This window comes from Urtica dioica, chromosome 8 (genome assembly GCF_054948205.1).
Source record: "Urtica dioica subsp. dioica isolate 48M chromosome 8, U.dioica_male_clone48M_v1_H2, whole genome shotgun sequence".
NCBI lineage: Eukaryota > Viridiplantae > Streptophyta > Magnoliopsida > Rosales > Urticaceae > Urtica > Urtica dioica.
The window spans coordinates 39,962,559-39,986,171 of NC_142763.1; the positions used below are offsets into that span (position 1 = coordinate 39,962,559).

General features: G+C 37.3%; 1 protein-coding gene across 1 annotated transcript; it reads left to right on the forward strand.

Moving 5' to 3' along the window:
• Window positions 1-21,218: 21,218 nt before the first annotated feature.
• LOC149389783 (uncharacterized) lies at window positions 21,219-22,796 on the forward strand. Its single transcript, XM_089622720.1, has 5 exons — window positions 21,219-21,359; window positions 21,570-21,760; window positions 21,872-22,061; window positions 22,316-22,382; window positions 22,471-22,796. Exons 1-5 carry the CDS (start codon window positions 21,219-21,221, stop codon window positions 22,794-22,796), a joined length of 915 nt encoding a protein of 304 aa, XP_089478846.1.
• Window positions 22,797-23,613: the final 817 nt, after the last annotated feature.

Below are 23,613 nucleotides of genomic sequence, written 5' to 3' on the forward strand. Positions count from 1 at the left end.
CATTTGACCTAGAGTTTAGCTCTGCGACTTCAAGACTCGTTCTTAAGTCGTAGTGTTTAAAAGTGCCCACACACTAATTCCTTTTATTTCGAGTGATTTAGTGATAGAAACTTTCGTGGTTGCTCGAGTTGCCGAGGAAAGAAAGAGAGACGTGCTGTGAGGGAGACGAACGTTATCAACCTTCCGAATGCTCATCAACGTTCAAGCTTCTAAAAAGGTTAGTAAATTTATTATGCTCATATTAGTTTTATTTACATGTGCTTGCACTTTGTGTAGGTTAGTAAAAACTGTTTTACTTGAAAAAGAAAATTTTTAAAATTCCGCCGCTTAACGAAGCGTTAAACTTTTTCTTAAACCCTAGATCAATTCCAACAAATGGTATCAGAGCTATGGTCAAAGATATGCATGTACATGTATTTAAAAAATATGAGCTTGAAAATCGTTTTCGAAAGTTTACTAATTTTGTGACAAGTTAGAATTGTTTTCTTAGATTTTTTTTTTTTAATTTATTGCTCTTGCCTTTAAATTAAAAATCATGTTGATTTTCTATGAGTTTGGGATCTTAATAAAACACATTAGAATCAGTTCTAAAAGTTTTTAATTTTTTATATTGAAAAACGTGTTTTAAAGGTTTGAGAAATTTCGAGTAAATTTTGTGACTAGTTTTCTTGTCTTACTAGTTTCTTTTATTTACTTGAATCGTTTTATGCATGTTGTTATTTCTTTTATACCATGTTATTACCTTGATAATAAAACACAAATAAAATCTTTAACAACTTTCTAAAACATTCCGTTACACTCGATTCTTTTTCGCACCTAAAAAGACCGAACTTTAATTATTTCTTTTTCTTCGAGCTGGAGTAAAACCCTCAGTAAAAGTGGCATAACTCTCTTCTCCGAAATCTAAATTTAATGATTCTTAAATAAAATTAAAGGTCTGTCTGTCCTCTTTCCAATGCCACCGGTTTCAGGTCAAAAGGACATCGGAGCCGCCAGTTATGGCAATTTTACTCCGAGGTGCGCGGCTGTTCCGAAAGTCCAGTTTTTTAGAATTCCGGATTTTCAGCCCCACTACCATGAGTTATAGAACTCTAATGAGAAAAATTTCTTGAGAAAAAATGTTTTTCATAAGATTATAAACATGATGTGTAAGATTAAAATGTTTTGATTTTTGAAAGTTTAATTGAAATTGAATTTTTACAAAACTAGTTTGAATTTTGAAAAACCGTTTTCGTTTTCAAACTTGAAAATATTTTGTCATCCAAATCAAATAAGTTTTTAAAATGTTTTCAAAACTATATCTCTATCACATATGTTCAAAAGCTATATGCTCTTGAAAATTTGAGTGGGAGGTCTCCATGTAGACAAGCCGAAAAATAAAAAGATGTGTAATCTAAAACTTTCAAGTGTTCGAGTGAGTTGAAGTACACACTTCCCTCACGCACTTTCCTGAAATAGAAAATAGGAAAAGATCTGAGTATGTCCCTTGTGCCTTTATGCACTAAACTGCTCTGAACATCATGATCTAGGATTCTCTTCTAGTTGTCCGCTCTATCACTCTATAACTAGGAAAACCGTTTCCGAACTTATAAGAGTCGATGTACCAACTCCAAAAACTAAGTGGGAGGGTTATATTTGTTGTTTGTAACCCACGATCACCAACACTAATGAAAGAAGCAATTAACATGAGACTAAGAGCCGCTCTTGCGACCCTCTCTTAAATGGGAGTACTCCAAGGCGTTTTTGCTTCGATCATTGCTCAATGAGCTACGTCCGAGAGTGAGACGATGATGACAAGGCCTCCCCTTGGGGGATTGTTTTTCAAAGTTTATCTTTTGGACTAAGTGGTTGGTTGCACACTTAGGCTCAATCCCTAGTAATCTTCCCTTGAGGCTCTGCGAAAGGATGTGAGTGATCAAACCAATTTAAAAGGTGGCTAGTCAAAATTGATGTATTGACATCTTGGCTAAGCATTAATGATGTGTCATTTACTTATAAATGGAGATTTTTTGCGGCCTTCTCTTGAGGGAGTAAATTATCGTTTGGTTTATAACACCTTTGGATTTTATCAAAGTCTTAAATAAAACTTAAATCCTAAATCAAAGACTAATCATAAACTTGTTTCAACTTTTATAGGCAATATGTCTCTCAACCCTCTCTCAACAATTCTTTCCTCGAATAAACTCGAAGGTGACAATTACGTCGACTGGAAACGTAACCTCGACATAATACCTACCGTTAACAAGCACAAATGGGTTCTCACCACCCCCTGTCCTCAAACGAATGAAGATTCGACGCAAGAGGAAAAAGACGCCCTGGCGGCCTGGCTTCGATCCGATGAGATTGCGAGATGCTATATTTTGGTATCAATGAACAATGTGTTGCTACAACAACATCGTGATTACAAAACTGCCACCGATATGCTCTACAATCTCCATGAGATGTTTGGAGGGCAAGGACGTCAAGCTAGGCAACAAGCGGTCCGACAGTTTATGAACTGTCGCATGAAGGCTGGGACTCCAGTTAGAGATCATATGATGCTGATCATTAGCTATCTAAACGAAATGGAGACCCTTGGATCTGAGATTGATGGGGAGACTAAAATAGATATGATCTTGGAAACTCTCCCCGAAACCTTTGATACCTTCAAGTTGAATTACTCCATGAACAAGCTAGAGTACACTGTTACCGAGCTCATGAAGGAACTTCAAACCGCTGAGGCACTCACTAAGAAAAAGAGGGCTCTAGGAGAGGTACATGCAACTGCCTCCACCTCTGGATCTAAGAAGAGACCTCGCAAGGCCGAGAAGAAGAACCAACCTAAAGTTCAAACGAAGAAGAAGGCGCCAAAGGCTCCAAAGGTGGATAAGGCTAACGACAAATGCCACCACTGCAATGAGCCTGGTCACTGGCGTAGGAACTGTCTTGCCTACCTCAAAACCAAAGTAAAAGGTATTGTACTTATTACTGAAGCTTGTTTAGTAGCTGATAATGTATCATCGTGGATTATTGACTCCGCTGCTACTAACCATATTTGCTGCTCCTTAACTGGTTTTAGGAAAAGCAAAAGCTTAGAGGATGGCGACTTCTGCTTCAAGTGGGGTGATGGGAGCGTGGTGTCTGCGAAGGCTGTGGGATCCGTGACGCTATCTTTTGAAGATCGCACTTTAAATTTGAATAATGTTTATTATGTTCCTTCCTTAGGGAAAAACTCTCAACTTTTAGAGCAGGATTATTATTTAAAGTTTATAAAGAATGGAATTCGTATTTCTTTTTCTAATTCTTTTGCCACTGATGCATGTATGAAGAATGGTCTTTTTTACATTTATCCCACTCAACCTTCCATCTTAGACACCGAAATAGATAATGATCTAATTAGGGAGCCAAAGAGGATCAAACTTTCTGAATCCTCCGATCTAACAAAATCAACATACCTATGGCACTTAAGACTTGGTCATATCAGTCAAGATAGGATTAAGAGACTTGTGAGGGACGGTCCACTCCAAGCCTCTGCAATAGGTTCACTACCTACTTGTGAATCCTGCATAGAAGGAAAAATGACTAAGCGATCTTTCTCCGATAAGGGTCGAAGAGCCACTGAGTTGCTGGAACTAGTACATTCTGATGTATGTGGTCCGCTCAGCCAACAGGCACGTGGAGGATACGAATACTTCGTTACCTTCACCGATGATTACTCGCGATATGGTTTTGTCTATTTGCTCAAACACAAATCCGAGACCTTTAACGTATTTAAGGTCTTTAGGGCTTTAGTGGAAAAGCAAACTGGCAAAGTGATCAAAACCCTTCGATCTGATCGAGGTGGTGAGTATATGTCTGGAGAGTTCGATGACTTTCTTAAGGAAGAAGGTATCGCTTCTCAGCTTACCACACCTGGCACACCTCAACAAAACGGAGTGTCAGAGAGAATGAACCAAACTCTTATGGAGATGGTTAGATCAATGATGAGTTACTCATCACTCCCTCTTTCCTTTTGGGGATATGCCCTCGAAACAGCTGCTTATATTCCGAACAAGTTCCGTCCAAGACGGTTCCTGGTACACCCTATGAACGATGGACTGGCCGTAAAGTGAATCTTGGCCGCATCAAAATTTGGGGTTGCCCCGCACACGTGCTAAGGCAAAAGACTAGCAAGTTGGCTAGTAGGTCAGAATTGTGTCTGTTCGTTGGATATCCAAACGAAACCAAGGGTTTTACTTTCTATAGTCCCGATGACGATAAGACTTTCGTTAGCACGAATGCTCGTTTCCTTGAGGAGGACTTTATGAAGGATGCAAAACCTAGAAGCAAAATTGTGCTTGAAGAAAAGTTGGGTGAGGAAGCTTCTACCTCATCTGTAAGAACTGTTCTTACCCCAACTGAAACACAACCTAACTCATCAGAATCTCGTCAAGTAGTACTTCGATGTAGTGGGAGGGCTACTCAAAAGCCTGACAAGTACATGTCTTATGGAGACTCTCTCGTATCCGTCTCTGACATGGATGATCCTGTTTCCTATAGCCAAGCGATGGCTTGTTTTGAATCAAACCTTTGGCTTGACGCCATGAAAGTTGAGATGCACTCGATGTATGTCAACAAATTTTGGAAACTTGTAGACCTTCAAAGCACGGCTTGTGGCGAAGGGTTATACCCAACAAGAAGGGATTGACTATGAAGAAACCTTCTCGCCAGTTGCGATGCTTAAATCCATCCGCATACTCCTATCCATAGCTGCAGCTCTCGACTATGAGATCTGGCAAATGGATGTCAAGACAGCCTTCATGAATGGCAATCTTGACGAGTGCATTTACATGGTTCAACCAGACGGTTTCGTGGAAGAAGATCAAGAGACCAAGGTTTGTGAGTTGCTTAAGTCTATTTATGGATTAAAGCAAGCATCTAGGTCATGGAATATTAGATTCGATGAAACTGTAAAGAGCTTCGGCTTTGAACAGTCAATAGATGAGCCTTGTGTTTACAAGTTAATACACGAAGGCAAAGTTGTGTTTCTGGTACTATATGTCGATGATATATTACTCATTGGTAATGACGTGAGTGAGTTATCTGAGGTTAAGGTCTGGCTGGCAAAGCAATTCGATATGAAGGATCTAGGAGAAGCCGCGTACATTTTGGGAATCCAAATCTTTCGAGATAGGAAAAACCGGACCCTGTCACTCTCTCAAGCATCTTATATTGATAAGGTGATGGATCGCTTCTCGATGCAAGACTCCAAGAAGGGCCAAACACCCTTTAGGCATGAAGTCTCACTCTCTAAAAACCAGTCTCCCAAGACTGCACAAGAGATTGAAAACATGAGGAAAATTCCTTACGCCTCTGCCGTAGGAAGCCTCATGTATGCAATGGTTTCCACTAGACCTGACATCTGTTTCGCCGTTGGCGTAGTTAGCCATTTCCAATCCAATCCTGGCCCCGAGCACTAGATTGCTGTTAAGCATGTTCTTAAGTATCTTCGAAGAACTAGGAACTTGATGCTCAGGTACTGACCTGACTATGACGGGATATATCGACTCCGATTTTCAAGCGGATAAGGATTCCAGGAAATCTACTTCGGGATCTATGTTCATCCTTAATAGTGGAGCTGTTGTGTGGAGAAGCATTAAGAAATCTTGCATTGCTGACTCCACAATGGAAGCAGAATATGTGGCTGCTTGTGAAGCATCCAAAGAGGCTGTATGGCTTCGAAAATTCTTTAAGTATTTGGAAGTTGTTCCAAACGTCGACGAGCACATGACCCTTTATTGTGATAATAGTGGGGCTGTCGCTAACTCAAAGGAATCTCGAAGCCATAAGCGCTCTAAGCATATTGAGAGGAAATACCATTTGATTCGAGAGATCGTGCAGCGCGGAGACGTGGAAGTGAAGAAGATCTCAACGGTGGACAACCTAGCAGATCCATTCACAAAGGCCCTAGCGAACAAGGTCTTCGACCAACATCGAGAGGGATTAGGCATGAAGGACTACACACATCTTCTTTGAGTCAAGTAGGAGTTTGTTGTCAATGGTGCCCACAAGAAGAGTTGTAATGTTTATATTGTACATTTGATGTAATAAAGTCTCATGAAGACTCTTGCTTGTAATTGCTTATTCATTAATAAAAAGTTGAAACGCTCATTCATTCTTCCGTGTCTGTTTGAAACTTTATGATAAAATATTAGTCTTTAGTCCATAAACAAACTAAACAACTTACGAAGAGACAAATGTAGATTTGCATGAACAAACTCTTCGTAGTTTGCTTAAAACGATATATTCGCAATCTAAGGGTCAAAGGACTATTGACCCCAGTATGATTGTTAGAAGAATCTATGATGTCTGGTTATGAGGCATTGAGAGTTGGAGACTCTATAGTTCTTCTAGGTATCTTCCGAAGGTACTGAATTGACCAGTGCACTTCTAGAGACAAGATAAGAACAAACCATTTAACCTCTTATGTCTCGAAGTCACTACGTTTGAATTGCATCGTGCTTACCTAAATCCTGAAATGAGACATGTCATTTCACACCTTAGTATTCTCATTTGAGAAAGTCAGAGTTCGGACTCACTATGTGATTCCGAACAAGGCCTATTGGTGAAGTACTAAGTTGTGAGAATGTCATGAGTAACTTTGTGAGATCTCATAGATATGGAATTCATGTACAAGATTGCTGAAATGCAATGTATATCACCTCATGCTTTGTTCCTTGGAGTGTGAATAAATGAACTGGCTAGTTTCTTATCAAATATTTTGTGTCATCAACGTCCAGCTTGCCATGTTTGAGAGGATAAACGTCATGTTGGAGGACATGACAGGTTTACCACCGGGGCTGTTACCAACTACACAAGCTGGTTCACGCCGTCCACATCGATCGCATAGTCCTCCTCCTCCTTCATAGACGTCCTCTTTGACGAAGCCGCCCTCTCCAAGTAAAAAATGTGCTCGGTGGCTCGATGTATCGAAAAAGTGGCTCCCGCTGTCAACCCTAGCCCAGAAGAGGCTGAGGCTGGAAAGAGACTCGGTACGAACGCCGTCTCAAATGCGTCACCGAAAAGATACTTTCCCCTCCGATTTCACGGACCCGACGCAGCGGAAGTACTCCTCCGAGGTGCGGGTAACGCCATTCAGACCTTTGAAGGAACCAAAAACTTCTGATTTCAATGACTGCGTGAGGTGGACCTGCACTTCTAAACATGAGGGGAAATTCTTTCGCCGAGTTTATGTGAAGGTCGCCGATGTGGAGTCCGATTTCTTCAAGATCCTATCGGAGAACGAAAAATGGCTAAGAGATAAGGTACGTCGAATTAAATTACTTTAATACGTTTGTAAAGAAAAAGTTAATTAATATGTTTGTTAATTCATGCACGATCACAACATATTGATGCTATTCTGGATATGCTTCGGAGACGCCAACAATAGTATGCGGAGTATCGTCAAGACATCTGTGTCATTGATACCCGGTGGGTCTAAAACGTATACGGTCGCTATACGAAGCAAGAGGAGAACAAGAAGAAAGCCGCTGAACAAGGCACATAGGTGGAGCTCATAGAATGGGATCACAGAATCGTGCTGGACCCGATGACTGGCAACAGAAATTCGCAAGTTATTCCGTGGACTGGTGTGCGAGAGATTTTGTATGTCGTCAACTTCAAGAACATGCATTGGTTGACGTTCAGAGCTAATATCCAAGAGTGGACCATAACTGTCTTGGATTGCCAGAAAGACCTAGTGCAGATGCAACACAATTCAAACGATTTCAACGCTATGATGGAGGTTAGTAAAATTTAAAATACTCTACTGAACTCATAGGTAATGATGTGGGTAAGTTATCTGAGGTTAAGATCTGGCTAGCAAAGCAATTCGATGTGAAGGATCTAGGAGAAGCCGCGTACATTCTGGGCATCCAAATCTTTCAAGATCGGAAGAACCGGACTCTGTCGCTCTCTCGAGCATCTTATATTGATAAGGTGATGGATCGCTTCTCGATGCAAGACTCCAAGAAGGGCCAAACACCCTTTAGGCATGAAGTCTCACTCTCTAAGGACCAGTCTCCCAAGACTGCACAAGAGATTGAAGACATGAGAAAAATTCCTTACGCCTCAGCCGTAGGAAGTCTCATGTATGCTATGCTTTGCACTAGGCCAGATATCTGCTTCGCAGTTGGCGTAGTTAGCCATTTTCAATCCACCCCTGGACCCGAGCACTAGATTTCTGTTAAGCATGTTCTTAAGTATCTTCAGAAAACTAGGAACTTGATGCTTACATATTCAAGTACTGACCTGACTATGACGGGATATACCGACTCCGATTTTCAAGCAGATAAGGATTCCAGTAAATCCACTTCGGGATCTGTGTTCATCCTTAATAGTGGAGCTGTTGTGTGGAGGAGTATTAAGCAATCTTGCATTGCTGACTCCACAATGGAAGCAGAATATGTGGCTACTTGTGAAGCATACCAAAAGGCTGTATGGCTTAGAAATTTCCATAAGTATTTGGAAGTCGTTCCAAACGTCGACGAGCTCATGACTCTTTATTGTAATAATAGTGGGGCTGTCGCTAACTCAAAGGAATCTCGAAGCCATAGGAGCTCTAAGCATATTGAGAGGAAATACCATTTGATTCGAGAGATCGTGCAGCGCAGAGACGTGGAGGTGAAGAAGATCTCAACGGTGGACAACCTGGCAGATCCATGCACCAAGGCCCCTAGCGAACAAGGTCTTCGACCAGCATCGGGATGGATAGGCATGAAGGACTACTCATATCTTCTTTGAGTCAAGTGAGAGTTTGTTGTCAATGGTGCCCATAAGAAGAGTAGTAGTCTTGCTTGTAATAAAGTCCCACGAATACTCTTTCTTGTAATTGCTGAATTATTAATAAAAGTTGAAACGTTCATTCATTCTTCCTTGTTTATTTGAAGCTTTATGATAAACTTTAGTCTTTAGTCTTTAAACAAACCTAACGAAATATGAAGAGAAAAATGTAGATTTGCTCGAACAAACTCTTCATGGTTTGTTTAAAACAATATATTCGCAATCTAAGGATCAATGGACTATTGATCTTAGTATGATTGTTAGGAGAATCTATGATGTCTGGTTATGGGGCATAGAGAGTTGGACACTCTATAATTCTTCTAGGTATCTTCTGAAGGTACTGAATTGACCAGTGCACTTCTAGAGATATAATAAGAACAAACCATTTAACCTCTTATGTCTCGAAGTCACTACGTATGAATTGCATCGTGCTTACCTGAATAGGACCTATTGGTGAAGTACTAAGTTATGAAGATTTCATGAGTAGCTTTGTGAAGATCTCATAGATATGGAATTCATGTACAAGATTGCTGAAATGCAATGTATATCACCTCATGCTTTGTTCCTTGGAGTGTGAATAAATGAACTGGCCAGTGTCCAAATTGAGTCATGACTCTTTTGGATGAATCAATGTGACTTGTTAGCTCCTCGTCAATACATTGTTTCTAACTTATTCACAAGCGACAAAGGAGTTGAGGAAATAACAGCTAGAACGGTAAAATGGTAATTTTGTAAATCCCATATAGCTGATGATATTCATGAAGGGTAAACATAGATAATATTCAGTGGATCCACTCATCGCAATTAAGTTGAATTCTTGAGTAGAAAATAAATTCATTTGAAACGAGAGATTCTCAGTGTCAACTCTTTTAGTGGAGTTAGTTGACATTAAGCTAAACTTGAAAAATGTTTGTGAACTTTTAAGTCCAAGTATGCTAGCTCAAGCTTTGTTCATTTGGATCCGTGAGGTCATTGTCACAAATCATTTCGAGTAGGATTAGTTAAACAAGAAGCTAAGTCAAAACAAGAACTAGACAAGTTTTACGAAAATTGTCTAAATGGTAATTTTGCCTTTTTGGACATGTGATGAAATGAATGTCAATAAATAAGTTTTTTGACATTGTCATATGATGCCAATTGACTTAGACCACTCAGCCATATTGAGAAAATTGGGCATTGATGATTAATTTCATGAAAGGAATTTTACTTGAAAATTCTTAATATATGGGCTTTTCTTATGTCGTCATGAACAAATGAAGAGACATCTAGAAGCTCCTTCTAGAAGCCCTTGGCCGTCCAAAACAAGAGAGGGAAAGATATTTATTTTGTGCATTAATGTATGAAGATACTTCCCAAAAGAAAAAGAGTAAACAAATTTCCTCTAAAAGGAAATCAGTCACACGGCCAACCAAGGAGAGAACAAGCAAAAGAGGAAACAAATTTGCTTCTAGAAGCAATAGGTTGCACGGCCAACTAAGGAGATAGAGAGGCAAATATTTGCTCATGAATATGTGATATTCTATAGAAAAGAGGAAACTACCTTTTGAAGCTAATCATTCTCCTATAATTAGAGCCCTCATTCTCATTGTTTCTCATCCCAAAATTTTTAGAGATTGAGAGCTTCTCTCTCTAAAATTGGTCGCCCCTCTCTCTCTAACCCCTTTTGTTTTTGTTTTTGGCACCTAGGTCCACATTTGACCTAGCGTTTTGTTTTAGCTCTTCGACTCTCAGACTTGTTCTTGAGTCGTCATGTTTAAAAGTGCCCACACACTAAATCTTTCTTACCTCGAGTTATTCATGTGATAGAAACTTTCGTGGTTTCTCGAATTACCGAAGAACGAAGAAAGGCGAGCTGCGTGGGGAGACGAGAGATTCAACCTCCACAAGCTTCTCAACGATCAAGCTACTTAAAGGTTAGTAATCGAGTAATTGCTCTTTGATAGTTTTAATTTAAAATAACATGTGCTTGCTCTTTGTCTAGGTTAGTAAAAATCGTTTTTACTTGTTTAAAGAAATTTTTAAATTCCGTCGCTTGAAGAAGCGTTAAACTTTTCTTAATCCTAGATCTATTCCAACAAATTGTATAATTAATTAAGTGTTATTTGTGCATAACATTTTGTGATTTTGTCTTTCGGTGGTGATTGCGGGATGTTCGCAATCAAGTGTGTGGAACACATCCTTGTCGATGCGGGGTTTGATACACTTCGAAGCGAGAACATGAGGACATTCAGGAAGAAATGGTCGACAAATTTATTTTTTCAATTAGAAGCGCGATGATATGTATTGATGTGTATTGACATTAAGTTTTTGATATGTCATTAAATATTTTGAATGTTTATGTTAATGTTCAGTATGACATTAAATAATAAATAATAAATTTAAATATAAACATAAACATAAACTTTAAATGCATGTCTTAAACATAAACATAAACATAAACTTTAAATGCATGTCTAAACATAAACATAAACATAAACTTAAACTTCAAATGCATATCGTAAACATAAACATAAACTTAAACTTCAAATGCATGTCTTAAACATAAACTTAAACGTCATAATTTCAAAACAAAATATAAGATAAATGTTTTCACTCTCTCCAGGTGCACGTCTTCCAGTTATGGTCCATACCACCACATTTACCACATTTATGGTGAATAACAACTTTTTCGCGTTGAGAGGGGTATCGATTGACCCTCTGCATTCCTTGTTTACTTTTCTTCGATCAACCCGTTTGTTTCTTTTCAACTGGTTCCGACACCTTCATGTTTTTATGTCATCCGGAACGTTCTACTGATCTTCATTCCCAACAGGATATATGGATTCCTTGTACATCTCAATCCATGTCTCTTTCGTATAGAAATGACTGCATAACGAATAAATGTCGACACTCCTGTGTTATGCATATGCGATGGCATGCTCGTACGAGATTCCAAGTAGTTGTTGTAGTCCACAAGTGCATGTCTTTCGCAACAAATGCACATCAAAGTCACCTCTCTCGTCTCTGACATGACATTCATACATAGCGAGTCCATAAATATTGACGGATTGTGCCTTGCCGTTTAGATGGGCGAAATTCTCTTGAAACTTCGGGGACAGTCTTGTATCACAATTCCTAGCCATTTCTTCTCGATAAAAAAACCACGTTTAAAGTGTGAATCTAATGAACTCAAACAACGTGGTAATGGGAAACGTTCTAGCATTTCTCGTCTTATTGTTGAAGCTTACTGCATTATTGCTTGTCATTATATCGTACCTATACAAACAATTACAGTTTAGCGACTTTATAAAATAAGTTAAACACTTGTAATGACAAAAGGAAGAGTTCGAGTTTTACCGTTTCCGAGGAAAAAATGCTCTTGCCCACCGATCAAAACCGACTTCCTCGAGACTTAGCCACCTTGACATCTTTCATTCTTAATTGCCGAAAATGAGCTTCAAAAGCGGTCTTATTGAAAGCATAAACGACGGCATTCAGTTCAATGCCACAATGATTGGTCTTGAATTTATGTTGGACATTTAGTTTTAGATGATGGTAGCATGCTCTGTGAGGGATACCGGGGAACACCACTTTGACACCATGTATGATGCTAACATGTCAATAAGATATGAACGCCAGCTCTTTAATGTCTTCACCGATAATTCTCTCAACTTTCTCAAAAACCAAATCCACGAAGCATGACACTCGCTATCTACTACCCCGAATGCAAGTGGATATAACTTTGAATTAGCATCCATCGCAATTGCGCATAGCAACTGTCCACCGTATTTTGTCTTAAAAAGTGAACCGTCTAATGATATGGCCGGTCGACAAGACTTGAACCCTCTACGACACGCCCCAATAGAAAAGAACGCGTACTTGAATCTATCACCATCTTTCACAAACGCAGTCAGAGTCCCAGGATTCTTCTGCTCCAACATGTATAGCCAAGATGGTAACTTCTGATAAGATTCTTCTGGCGTACCCCTTTGTATGAAATTGCTTTCTCCCAGGTTCTCCAAGCTTTCAAGTACGAGATGCCAACATCCCATCTTGTCTTGAATTCCTCTCTTCCGTTATGTGCCGTATACTCAGCCATAGAGCTAATATTGTACTTATCTTTAAAGACGTGCCCAATAACCCAATGTGCAGCTCTTCTATGATCTTCTGTTCGAACCACACACACACAAGAATGTCTACCCTCATACGATGTAATCTGCCACATATCAGACCAATACTCAACACCTCTCAACTTCCAAGTGCACATCTCATTTTTGCATATGACATACCATCTCTTTTTTGAAGACGATTTCACTCTAAACTCGAAATTATTTTTTAGAGCAAAAACGTGAATCTCTTGCTTCATCCATTTCTTGGACTCAAACTCTTTCCCAAGTATATAGATTCTGTGCTACCTATTGCATTCAACGGTTATAATACATATAACATAACATTTTTCATTTAAGAATATAAGTACATCTCATTTTTATTACATGTGAAAGAATTTGGCAACAGACTTGGACCTTTATTACGTTCTTCCTTGACAACATCATCGGCTCTGAAATCGAGGGCTTTCCTGAGTAAGGCACGCAATCCGTTGGTGATACAACTTTACGAGGGTCACGTGACGGTTCATTGTGTCCCGATGGTTCACTGTGTTCGGATGATACTGTAAAATGTTTAACAAAATCTTCATATTCTTCAGGGTTCGCAAACTCTTCAAATATGTTCCTTTGTCACTGTTGTGTCCATCATCTCCCTCAAACTTGTCTTCATCACCCTCGTCACTTTTGTGTTCATCATCTCGATCGTTGTTGTGGTAATCATCTCTGTCACGCCTGTATACTTCATCATCTCGGTCATCTGCTCGACTGTTGAACATAGGAACATCATCTCGGTCATTGATAATCAGATTCTATTGTCTCTTATTGAGTTCAACGCGAGACATTTCTTCATTGATCACATTTTTCCCGTTATCTACTCTTTTTGCAGTTAACGTTATGATTTCTTTCGATACCAAAGCTACACAAAGTGCATAACTTCTACGACTTTTGTACTTCGTATAATAATTGACGTCAATATCGTCCTTCAAAAAAGCAGGCTCCATCGGCATATTACCCGCTTCATATGGAACTTCAAACTTTAAGTCATACTTTGATTTGTGTATATCGACTCTCTTGTACACCTTGTCGACTACTCCATGTACGTCGTCTCTTTCGAAACTTCAAGCGGAAATGTTCTCGCATTTTTTAACATGTATAAGTGTCCATTTCTCTCTCACGTGCCGTTATCCATCAATAAAACTGCAAGAAATATCACAAAAATACATTAAATTACATTAAACTTAAAACCAATCGGAGACCATAGGATTTTTACAAAACTCACCGGAATTGGTAGGATTTGATAATGTGGTCGGATTCGGTCGGAATTGTTCGGATTTTGTCAGATTATGTCTTATTTTTTGCTTGAATTTCATTGGAATTTCTACTTGAATTTCATCCGAAACTATCGGATTTCATCAAAAATAACGTCAAATTTCGCAAAGTTTGACCTAAATCTTCCAATTTTTTTTATTCTACTCAAACTATATCACTAAAGCTATAAAAGATGAATGAATAAGTATACTTACCCATTTTGATGGATTTGAACCAACTGGATACTCGAAATGATGAGAAAGTGAGAGAGAATGAGAGATTTGAAAAGATGTAGTGAATGAACTTTTGTCAAAAGGGGTTATATGGTCTTGCAAGGATATTTTCGTCCGAAATTGGTACAAAAGTCCAATTTTGGATATTTTTAAACTAGTGGGTCTGATTGAGATATTTTCATAAATACTAGGTCTAGAAAATGAAATTTCTCTTATGAGAATAGGTACCACATTTCGATTAAATACAAGAAATATATAAATGAGATTTTTTCATCATAAAAATACCACATAAATGACAAAATACTTAAAATAAGCCACAAAACCTATACCTTTTTTTAGCTCATTCAAAGATTCACATCAACCATATGTCGTCAAACATTAAAAGTACAAAATAAAAAAAAAGATATTTGTAACTATTTAGGCCACTTTAAACATGTGATTTTGGTTCTAGCCTATGTTTGACAATTTTTAAGGATATAGCCAAATGATTTATGTGGCAATAATTAAAGTCTGATTTGCCCTTATTTATTAACAAATTAGTCACTTTCTCTCTCCTATTTTTTCCAAATAATTTTTTTGCATCAAAACTTCAAAAATTCGTGTCTTTCTCATATGAACTCGAAATTGAGTGATTTCAGATCCTACAAATTCGTGGCGTCGAGATCTTCAAAAATAGACCCACTGTGTTTGATGAAAAAACACGTTTAATGCATCATATTTACGTTTCCATTTTTTTTATAATTTCAAAAAATTTCAGTTATTTCCATATTTAAGGTAGTAACGTGATTTTTCTACATCTATGGTATTAAACATGATTTTATATCAAACACAATGGATCTATTTTTGACGATCTCGGCGTCACGAATCCGTAGGATTAGGAATCACTCAATTTCGAGTTTATATGAGATAGATATGATTTTTTGAAGTTTTTATATAAAAAAAAGTGTACGAAAAAAGTAGGAGATAGAAAATGACGAATTTGTTAATGGATAAGGGCAAATCAGACTTTAATTATTGCCACGTAAACCTGTTGGCTATTTCCTTAAAAGGTGGGAAACCTAGGCTAAAAACAAATTTCATAGTTTCATTTTGTCTATTTTACTAAATGTCGTAAAAAAACAAACATTTAAAATAACTTTTAATAAATGTTTACGAAGATTGATATTAAAGAACGAAGCAAAATAGAATACTGTTCAAGAAAACACACACACACACATAATATATAAACTTGTTCATATTTGTTTAAATGATTTATATTCTATATTGATTTATCAATAAATGGTATTTTTATGAGAGGTAATTAAGTAGAATAAGATATGTGTGGTCATATTTTTTTCATTTTTTTTTTATTTTTAGAAATTACATTTGAATTCGACAGTCGTTGACACTCGTTTTGTTTTACTTTTTTCCTTTTTTTTTGCTTGTTCGTGGTTATGGGTTTTTTTTTTGGAAGCTTGATGAATGTTGAAATCGATGATTCTTATTATTGTTGGTGAAACTCTTTTATTACTAGTTTCAGCTTTCTTCATACTAAAATTTTCCGTCTTCACTATTTCTTTTATTCGTATTCTAAGTTTGCTGAAGGAGAGAGCAATGAGTTCCGATTTTTTAATATATTTTTGAAATCTGCAAGATGTTCTTGAGCCTGGTTTTTTTTTTTTTTTTTTTTTTTTTTTTTTTTTTTCTGTGAGTTTTTTTTCTTCTTCTTTTTATTGAATGGGATTGACGTTTTTCTTTTCATTTTCAAATTAAGTAATAACCTGCATGTTCGCTTAATATTTTCCTCATTAATTACGTTATTAGTTATAGTCATTTATTTAGTTTTTTTTTTTTCATCATATATACTCGTGTCATTGGATAATATTGTCTTTATTCTTTAGGAAATAATATGGGGTGACTAATAAACAATAATTATCAAAACATCGACTACTTTGCAATTTCAAATCTGAAAATGGTTAGTTAACTACACTGTCCAACTTAAAATCACATAAAAATGGTTTTATCGTTGAAATTGCTCTAAGAATCTAAGCTTTAAAGTTCAAAAATGGTAGGCAATCCAAACTAAACCAATAAATTTAATCCAACACATTTTTTTATACCAAGCTAATAATAGTAGTATCATACAGTACTAAGTATTAAAGAATCACAAATAATAATAAAAATACAATAAAAAAAATACTTCATAAAAAAATAAAACTGCATCAACACATGGATAAACGGTAAGATTGATTAAGACTGATTTGTCATAAAGGAGGGAAAGCAGCAAGTTAAGAAATTGATTTTCAAAAATTTGAGAATCATATATATCATTCCTTCCAATAGGCAAATGATCTCCAAAAGGATCACAACAAAACAAAGGAATGTAGTATTCTTTTTTGAGAATAAATTTTGTGATGTATTGTCGTCATCCGCAATTTCATGGGCGCTTTCTGTATTTTGACTTTTATAACTTCTCTAGTACAAATTCTTTCGGGATTTCTTAGAAATTCACTCATGATAATGTGGAACAGTGCAGGGAGTAGAAGAATTCATGTGATAGTACCAACATCAATGTATTTTATTTTTAGTTTTTATGGAATGAAACAAGTTGATCATAAGATTGGTCAGGGAAAAGTATAGAACATAATCGTAGGTTATAACTTTAAGCGAACGGTTAATATCATTTGCTTTATTCTCACGCAAAATATGGCCATAGTGAATATTGTGTCATGTGAAGATGGAAAATGTGATTAGTACGATTACTATCATCAATACGCTATTGGTTAAAAATAAAAATGGAACTCCATATCCTATATGATTGTCAAAAAATTAAGTTTTATGTATTTAATAGCACACATGCTTTGGCCTTATTCTCATTAAGATGAGGCATATTTTTATATGTGGTCTTGAGTTTTTATTTTTTTTTTATTTTATTTTGCATATTGATCTTGTACTTTATTTTCACACAAAGAGCCCTTGATTTTTTCCCCTAAGCTTATACGGTACTTATCATATATGTGAAACCTATTGCTAGACTATGTATCTTTGATAAATTACATCAATTACCATAATTTAATAAGTTTTTTTTTGTCCAATTTTCCACAAAAATTTTAATTTAGCCAAAAATACTATTAAGCCGCTTGTACAAATACAATTTTATCCTCAATAATTGATCAAAAATTTATATCAATTGTTGACATAGATGTTGATGAGAATCAAGGAGCTAAAGTGGATGCAAGTGATCAATGAGCTCAAATGGATGCAAGTGGACCTGATATGACTAGAAGAAAACTTTCGAGTGTTCCACTAAACTTGCTTAGTGGGCCTCTCACAAGATTTATAGTCAAACAATTCAAAGAGGCTCTAAATGGGCTGATTCAACAAGTTAGCTTATTTGGGCCCAAAGTTGAAGCAAATCTAAAGCAAGAGAGCCTAATTACAATTATTAAGGTTCTACAAGAGTAATCAGAATGCCAAGGTCGCTTTTAGGCATTGGATCAACATTTTAAACAATAAATACGGCTGTTCACTCTTTTGGGAGTTACTTTTGTAACCACTTAGAATAGTTGGACGAATTTGATGTGTTTATACCCATTTAGTGTGTTGTTTTGTGTGTTTTTATGTAAAAAACTTTCAGTTTCGAAGTTATAAGGGCTGAGAGTTATTTGCATTTAGATTTCAGCTTTTATTACTAATGTCTTAAATGTTGTTTTTAGAGCTGTTGGAGCAAAACATTTTTGGCTAATTGTAATGCCTCTCCAAGGAATAAATAAGTGTTTAGGTGAATGTAATAAGCATACAATCCCATTTGAATGAAATATATGTGAGTTTATGTATTTCTTGTTCTTGAAAAGACTTTTTGAACTTATCATGTTTTCTTTTGGCGTTCACCAACTTGACTTATCATCTTGATTCTTAAGTGTTCATATTGAGTATCTTGGTGTTGCGTCATATATATTGTAGGCTTGGTTCTTATCTCTCTAGATATTGGGTCAAGTCTCAACATTCTAGTCCTTTGCAGATCTTGGAGTCTTTTTCCAATCATTGTTATTGAGTCTTATCACATTTGTTGGTAAGGATCACGTCATTCGGTATCAGAGCGCAGATTTTTCCCAGGTTTTTATGAGTGATTGTTGATAGTTTTATTAAAAGAAAATGAATTTTGATAAGCTTTTGAGTGAAATGAATGATATGGTTTCAAAAGAAACGAGAAAGTTTGTGAAGAGATTAGATCATGTTGAAGAAAAATTACAACCAAGAAGTTTGATTCAAAAGAATAGGAGGTCAGAGTGGATTTTTTTGATGGAAAAACATCTACAACAGGTTGGAACAACTGACTGAACAAGAAGACAAGGAAGAACGTGTTCAGCGTGTTGAAGTTGTTAAAGAAATGAAAAAGTCCATGGAGAAGGAGTATGTAACTACGCTGAATGAAGAGCCTATTACAATAAACTTAGAAGTGCCAGACTCTGAAGGTAATGATTTTGAAGAGAACAAGAGCCTGGAGGACGAAGTAATTTCCTCTCAATCAAAGGAGTTCAAGATATCTCCAATCGCTGCAAACAACAACATGCAAGATTAGAGGACAAATCTTTTCCAAGAGAGAGAGTATGATATGATAAGAGCAGCGTCTAAACCAAGACATGTCAACGAGCCGATTCCAAATACAAGAGTTCAATTCTTCAATGAAGACTTTCATGTTTAAGCCAAGATGAATGGGAAAAGTACAAATCTTGGCATGGGCCGATCTACACTTCCAGAAGCAAAATGCTTAATTCATCATCTAAGCAATTGAAGAGATGTTTAAGAAGCTAAAAAAGTTTTATTCTTCATCATATTATAAATGAGCATGACTTTTGAGATTCTTAAGTCGTTTCAGCTTAAATTGGTGGCTTTTAATGGGCTGAAACAGTTGGTATTCGTTGATTTTTGTTTTATTAGTAGGCGGAATGCAAAATATTGTATTTATTGGGTTTAAGAGGTGTCATTATGTGGTCGGATTACTTAAGGGGTTTGAATTACGTTTCTCATTGTGTTAATGGGTTTAAATGAGTCTTTTGGTTTTCCTAGCATGAAGGGTTGTTTCATGCCTATAAATTCCTCTTTATTTTAATGATCCATATTTTGATCAAATAAAGGTGAGTCTTCTGTTGAGTTCTATATGAACTTTTATCGAACTTATCAAGACTAGTCTTGTGACGTTCAAACTGACTTATCAATCAGTCTTCCGGATCCGATCGTGACGTCATTCAATCCTTACTTATCAAACGAGCTTCCATCATCGTTTGTGGCATCTTCATTATTCCAAGGTTATCATCTCTCTAGGCGTTGGGTCTTGGAGTCACCAAACTTGTGGAGAAAACGATCCATTTCGCTGAAAATCGTGTTCCTCTCAACGAGTATCGCGTCATTTGGTATCAGAGCTTGGGTTCTAAGGAAAAGTTTGTCTATCCTTGATTTTAATTTGGTTTGTTTCATTTAAAGTAAAAAAAAAAAACAAAAAAAAAACACACAAAAAGTAGGAGTAACCATTGAAACCGATGAAAGCATTGGGAAAGTGATCAGAAAAAGAAGTAACCAGGGAAAGGAGTTAGAGAACTCTAGTTTTTCTAACTTTTGTGTCCCACAAGGCATCTCTCATGAATTCTCTGCTCCCATCATGCCCCGAAAAAATGGAATTATGGAAAGAATGAATCGTACTCTCCAAGAAATGACAAAGGTAATGATGCTTGCTAAATATATTCCTCTTTATTTTTGGGTCGGAGCGCTTAACACCGCTTGTCAGATTCATAATCGAGTCACTATTATTCGGAAACTACTGTAATTCATTGTGAAATATAGAGGGGGAGAAAGCCCAATGTTAGATACTTTCACATTTTTGGCTTAGTCTGCTATATTCTTGCTGATCGTGATCAGTGCCGAAAATTTTATCCCAAGAGGGATGAATGTATTTTTCTTGGTTACTCTAGAAATAGTCGTGCTTATCGTATCTTTAATAAGAGGACTAAATCTATGATCGAATCTATAAATTTCGTGATTAATGATAACTCTGATGTTTATGTTAGTTCCGTTGATGAAGATGTAGTGCTCCCAATAGTACAGATGTCAGGAAAGATGTTTTAGACAATACATATAACATTCATACTGAAGATGAATCTCCCTTAGATCATCCTAGTTTAGACATAACAGATGAGGATATTCCTAAATTAGAGTTCCCTCCAGAAGAGTCCTATAAATCACCATGTTGAGGAAGTCATTATTGATGTTAAAGAAGGTGTTCGAACTCGGAGAAAAGAGCCAGTTAACTATAGAGAAATGATTGGTAATGTTTGTTTGACCTCTATGATCGAAACTAAGAATGTTAATGAAGCTATTGATGATGAGTTTTGGATAAATTTCATGCAAGAGGAACTTGTTCAATTAGAAAGAAATGAAGTTTGAAAATTGGTTCCATGGCCGTTTAATGTGAATATTATTGGAACCAAATGGATAATGAACCTGACAATATAACGTGCAACGAAGCTAGACTTGTGGCACATGGTTATACTATTGGGGTAGCAACCCAAGTCCCACATCGGAAGAGTAGGCAAAAATTGCATTTGATATAAGAGTCCCACCAACTCCATTAGTATGAGGCCTTTTCGGAAAGAGCCCAAAAAAACCATGTGGGCTTGGACTCAAAGCGGACAATATCATACTAATGTGGAGTTATGGTGAGGTGGCAACCTAACACGGTAGAGAATAGGGTCCCTACAAATGGTATCAAAGCTAGGTTCAGGAGCACTGGGAGTTTGGGCTGCATTTACGATGTGGAATGAGAAGTCCTCAATGTGGTGATCTCGTGATGGGAGTGCCTTGTGTCAAAATTCTTCTTGAAAATGACGATGGTCAGGCAGCGTGTCCCGTTGGCGCCAAACGGCGGTACAAGATGATTTCGCTGAAAGGGAGGCCACGCGTATGTGGTTCTTGGTTTGAGGGGAGGATTGTTGGGGTAGCAACCCAAGTCCAGCATTGGAAGAGTATGCAAGAATTGCCTTGGATATAAGAGTCCCACCAACTCCATTAGTATGAGACCTTTTGGGAAGAAGCCCATAAACAAAACCATGCGGGATTGGGCTAAAAGCGGACAGTATCATACTAATGTAGACTTATGGTGGGGTGGTAGCCCAACACGGTAGAGAACGGGTCCCTACATATACTTGGGGTAGAAGGAGTGGATTTTGAAGAAAGTTTTGCACTGGTAGCCCGTCTTGAAGCCATCAGATTACTGCTTGGCATTTCGTGCCATCTTTACTCCAATTTATTCCAGATGGACGTCAAAAGTGCATTTCTCGATGGGTACTTGAATGAGGAAGTGTATGTTGAGTAACCAAAGGGATTTGTATATCCAAACCTTCCAAAACATATTTACTGACTTCGAAAGTCTCTCTATGGTCTTAAGTAAGCCCCTTGTGCTTGGTATGAAAGACTTACTGAGTTCCTTGTTCATAATGGATATGTTCATGGTGGTTTTGACAAGACTCTGTTTGTAAAGAAAGAAGAAGGAAGCCTCATGATAGCTCAGATCTATGTTGGTGACATCGTTTTAGGAGGGATGTCTCCCAAGATGGTGTACCATTTTGTTCGACAAATGCAGACTGAGTTCAAAATGAGCATGGTTGATGAGCTCAATTTCTTTCTTGGTTTCAGATTAAACAAATGGAATCTTTGTCTCTCACAGTAGGTATGCAAGAAATATTGTGAAGAAATTTGGTCTTGAGGAGTCTTCTCACAAACATATTCCCGCTGCCACTCATGTTAAACTTACTAAAGATGACCATTGTGAATCTGTTGATCAAAGCCTGTACCGAAGTATGATTATAAGCCTATTCTATCTCACTTCTAGTCGTCTTGATATTTCTTACTTAATAGGTGTTTGTGCTCGATATCAATCTAATCCAAAGGTCAGTCATATCACTCAAGTCAAGCGGATTATTAGGTATATCTCTGGAACTGCTGATTTGGTCTCTTGTATTCCTTTGATGCTACTTCTACTATTATGGGAAATTGTGATTCCGATTGGGCAGGAAGTGCAGAGGATAGAAAAAGAACTTTAGGTGGATGTTTCTTCCTAGGGAACAACTTGATCTCTTGGTTTAGCAAGAAGAAGAATTGTATCTCTCTTTCCATTGCAGAGGCTGAATATATTGCAGCATTGAGCAGTTTAACTCAACTATTGTGGTTGAAACAGATGCTTGTTGAATATGGTGTGGGGAAAGATATCATGATAGTATTCTGTGATAGCATGAGTGCCATCAATATGTCAAAGAATCCGGTACAACACATCAAGACCAAGCACATAGAGATCAGACATCATTTTATTCGCAAGCTTGTGGAAGACAAGAAGAGATAAACAGTTGGCCCGTGTTTTCAATAATGCTTTGGAGGCTAATCAATTTGAAAATCTTCAGTGTTCTACTAGGTCTAGGCCAGTATTCCACATCATGGGCCCTTATTTTTGGTAGGCCCATTCGACCTCACAATATTTTTGATGATTTTCTTATTAGACTCTCATGTGCTCATTTATCTGTCTCATTCGATGTTATCACAATATTTTTTAGCGTAACTATTTTATTTATTTGGGCCTCACATCAATTGTGGCCTACTTCAACTTGCAACTTCGTTTTGAGCATCTCTGTCCTTCAGCTCATGCAATAGACAATTTATTTCTCGAGGCAGTTTTGTGCAATTACCATTTTTTACGAATTCTCTCAGCTCTATAGTCCCCAATTTCTCGCATTCTCTCTCTGCAAATTTTCTGGTTAGTGCTAATCGTCATTGTGCCTTTTTGTTGTGTGGGTATTATTTTGAAAAAAAAAAAATTCAAGATGGTGGGAACCAAAAGTGGCATTAGGACGTATGTGCCTGTTAAGAAGACCACGAAGAAGAAGGTTGTCGTGAAAGAAGATGTGAAGATCAAGACCACTTAACACGGTGTTTACGTAAAGGGATTGACCTCTAGGGTGAATGCCGATGGTGAGTCCAAAGGTGCTCAGCCTAGAAAGTCTCTCTCCATCAAGGAAACTTGCTCCGAGGAATGTTGGATTGTCAATTGAAGATGTCACAAAACCAGTGTCATCCAATGATTAGTCAGAAGAAGAAGACGGTGTTTCTCTCTCTACCTCCGATGCCAGTGGTCATGAGTCTCATCCTAGGGATCATGGTTCATT

Coding starts and splice junctions, on each gene's coding strand:
- LOC149389783 (XM_089622720.1), top strand. CDS start 21,219: ATGAGAAGTCCTCAATGTGGTGATCTCGTGATGGGAGTGCCTTGTGTC. Junction 22,062..22,315: donor CTGAGTTCAAAATGAGCATG/GTTGATGAGCTC, acceptor CTTACTTAATAG/GTGTTTGTGCTCGATATCAA. Junction 22,383..22,470: donor CAAGTCAAGCGGATTATTAG/GTATATCTCTGG, acceptor CCGATTGGGCAG/GAAGTGCAGAGGATAGAAAA.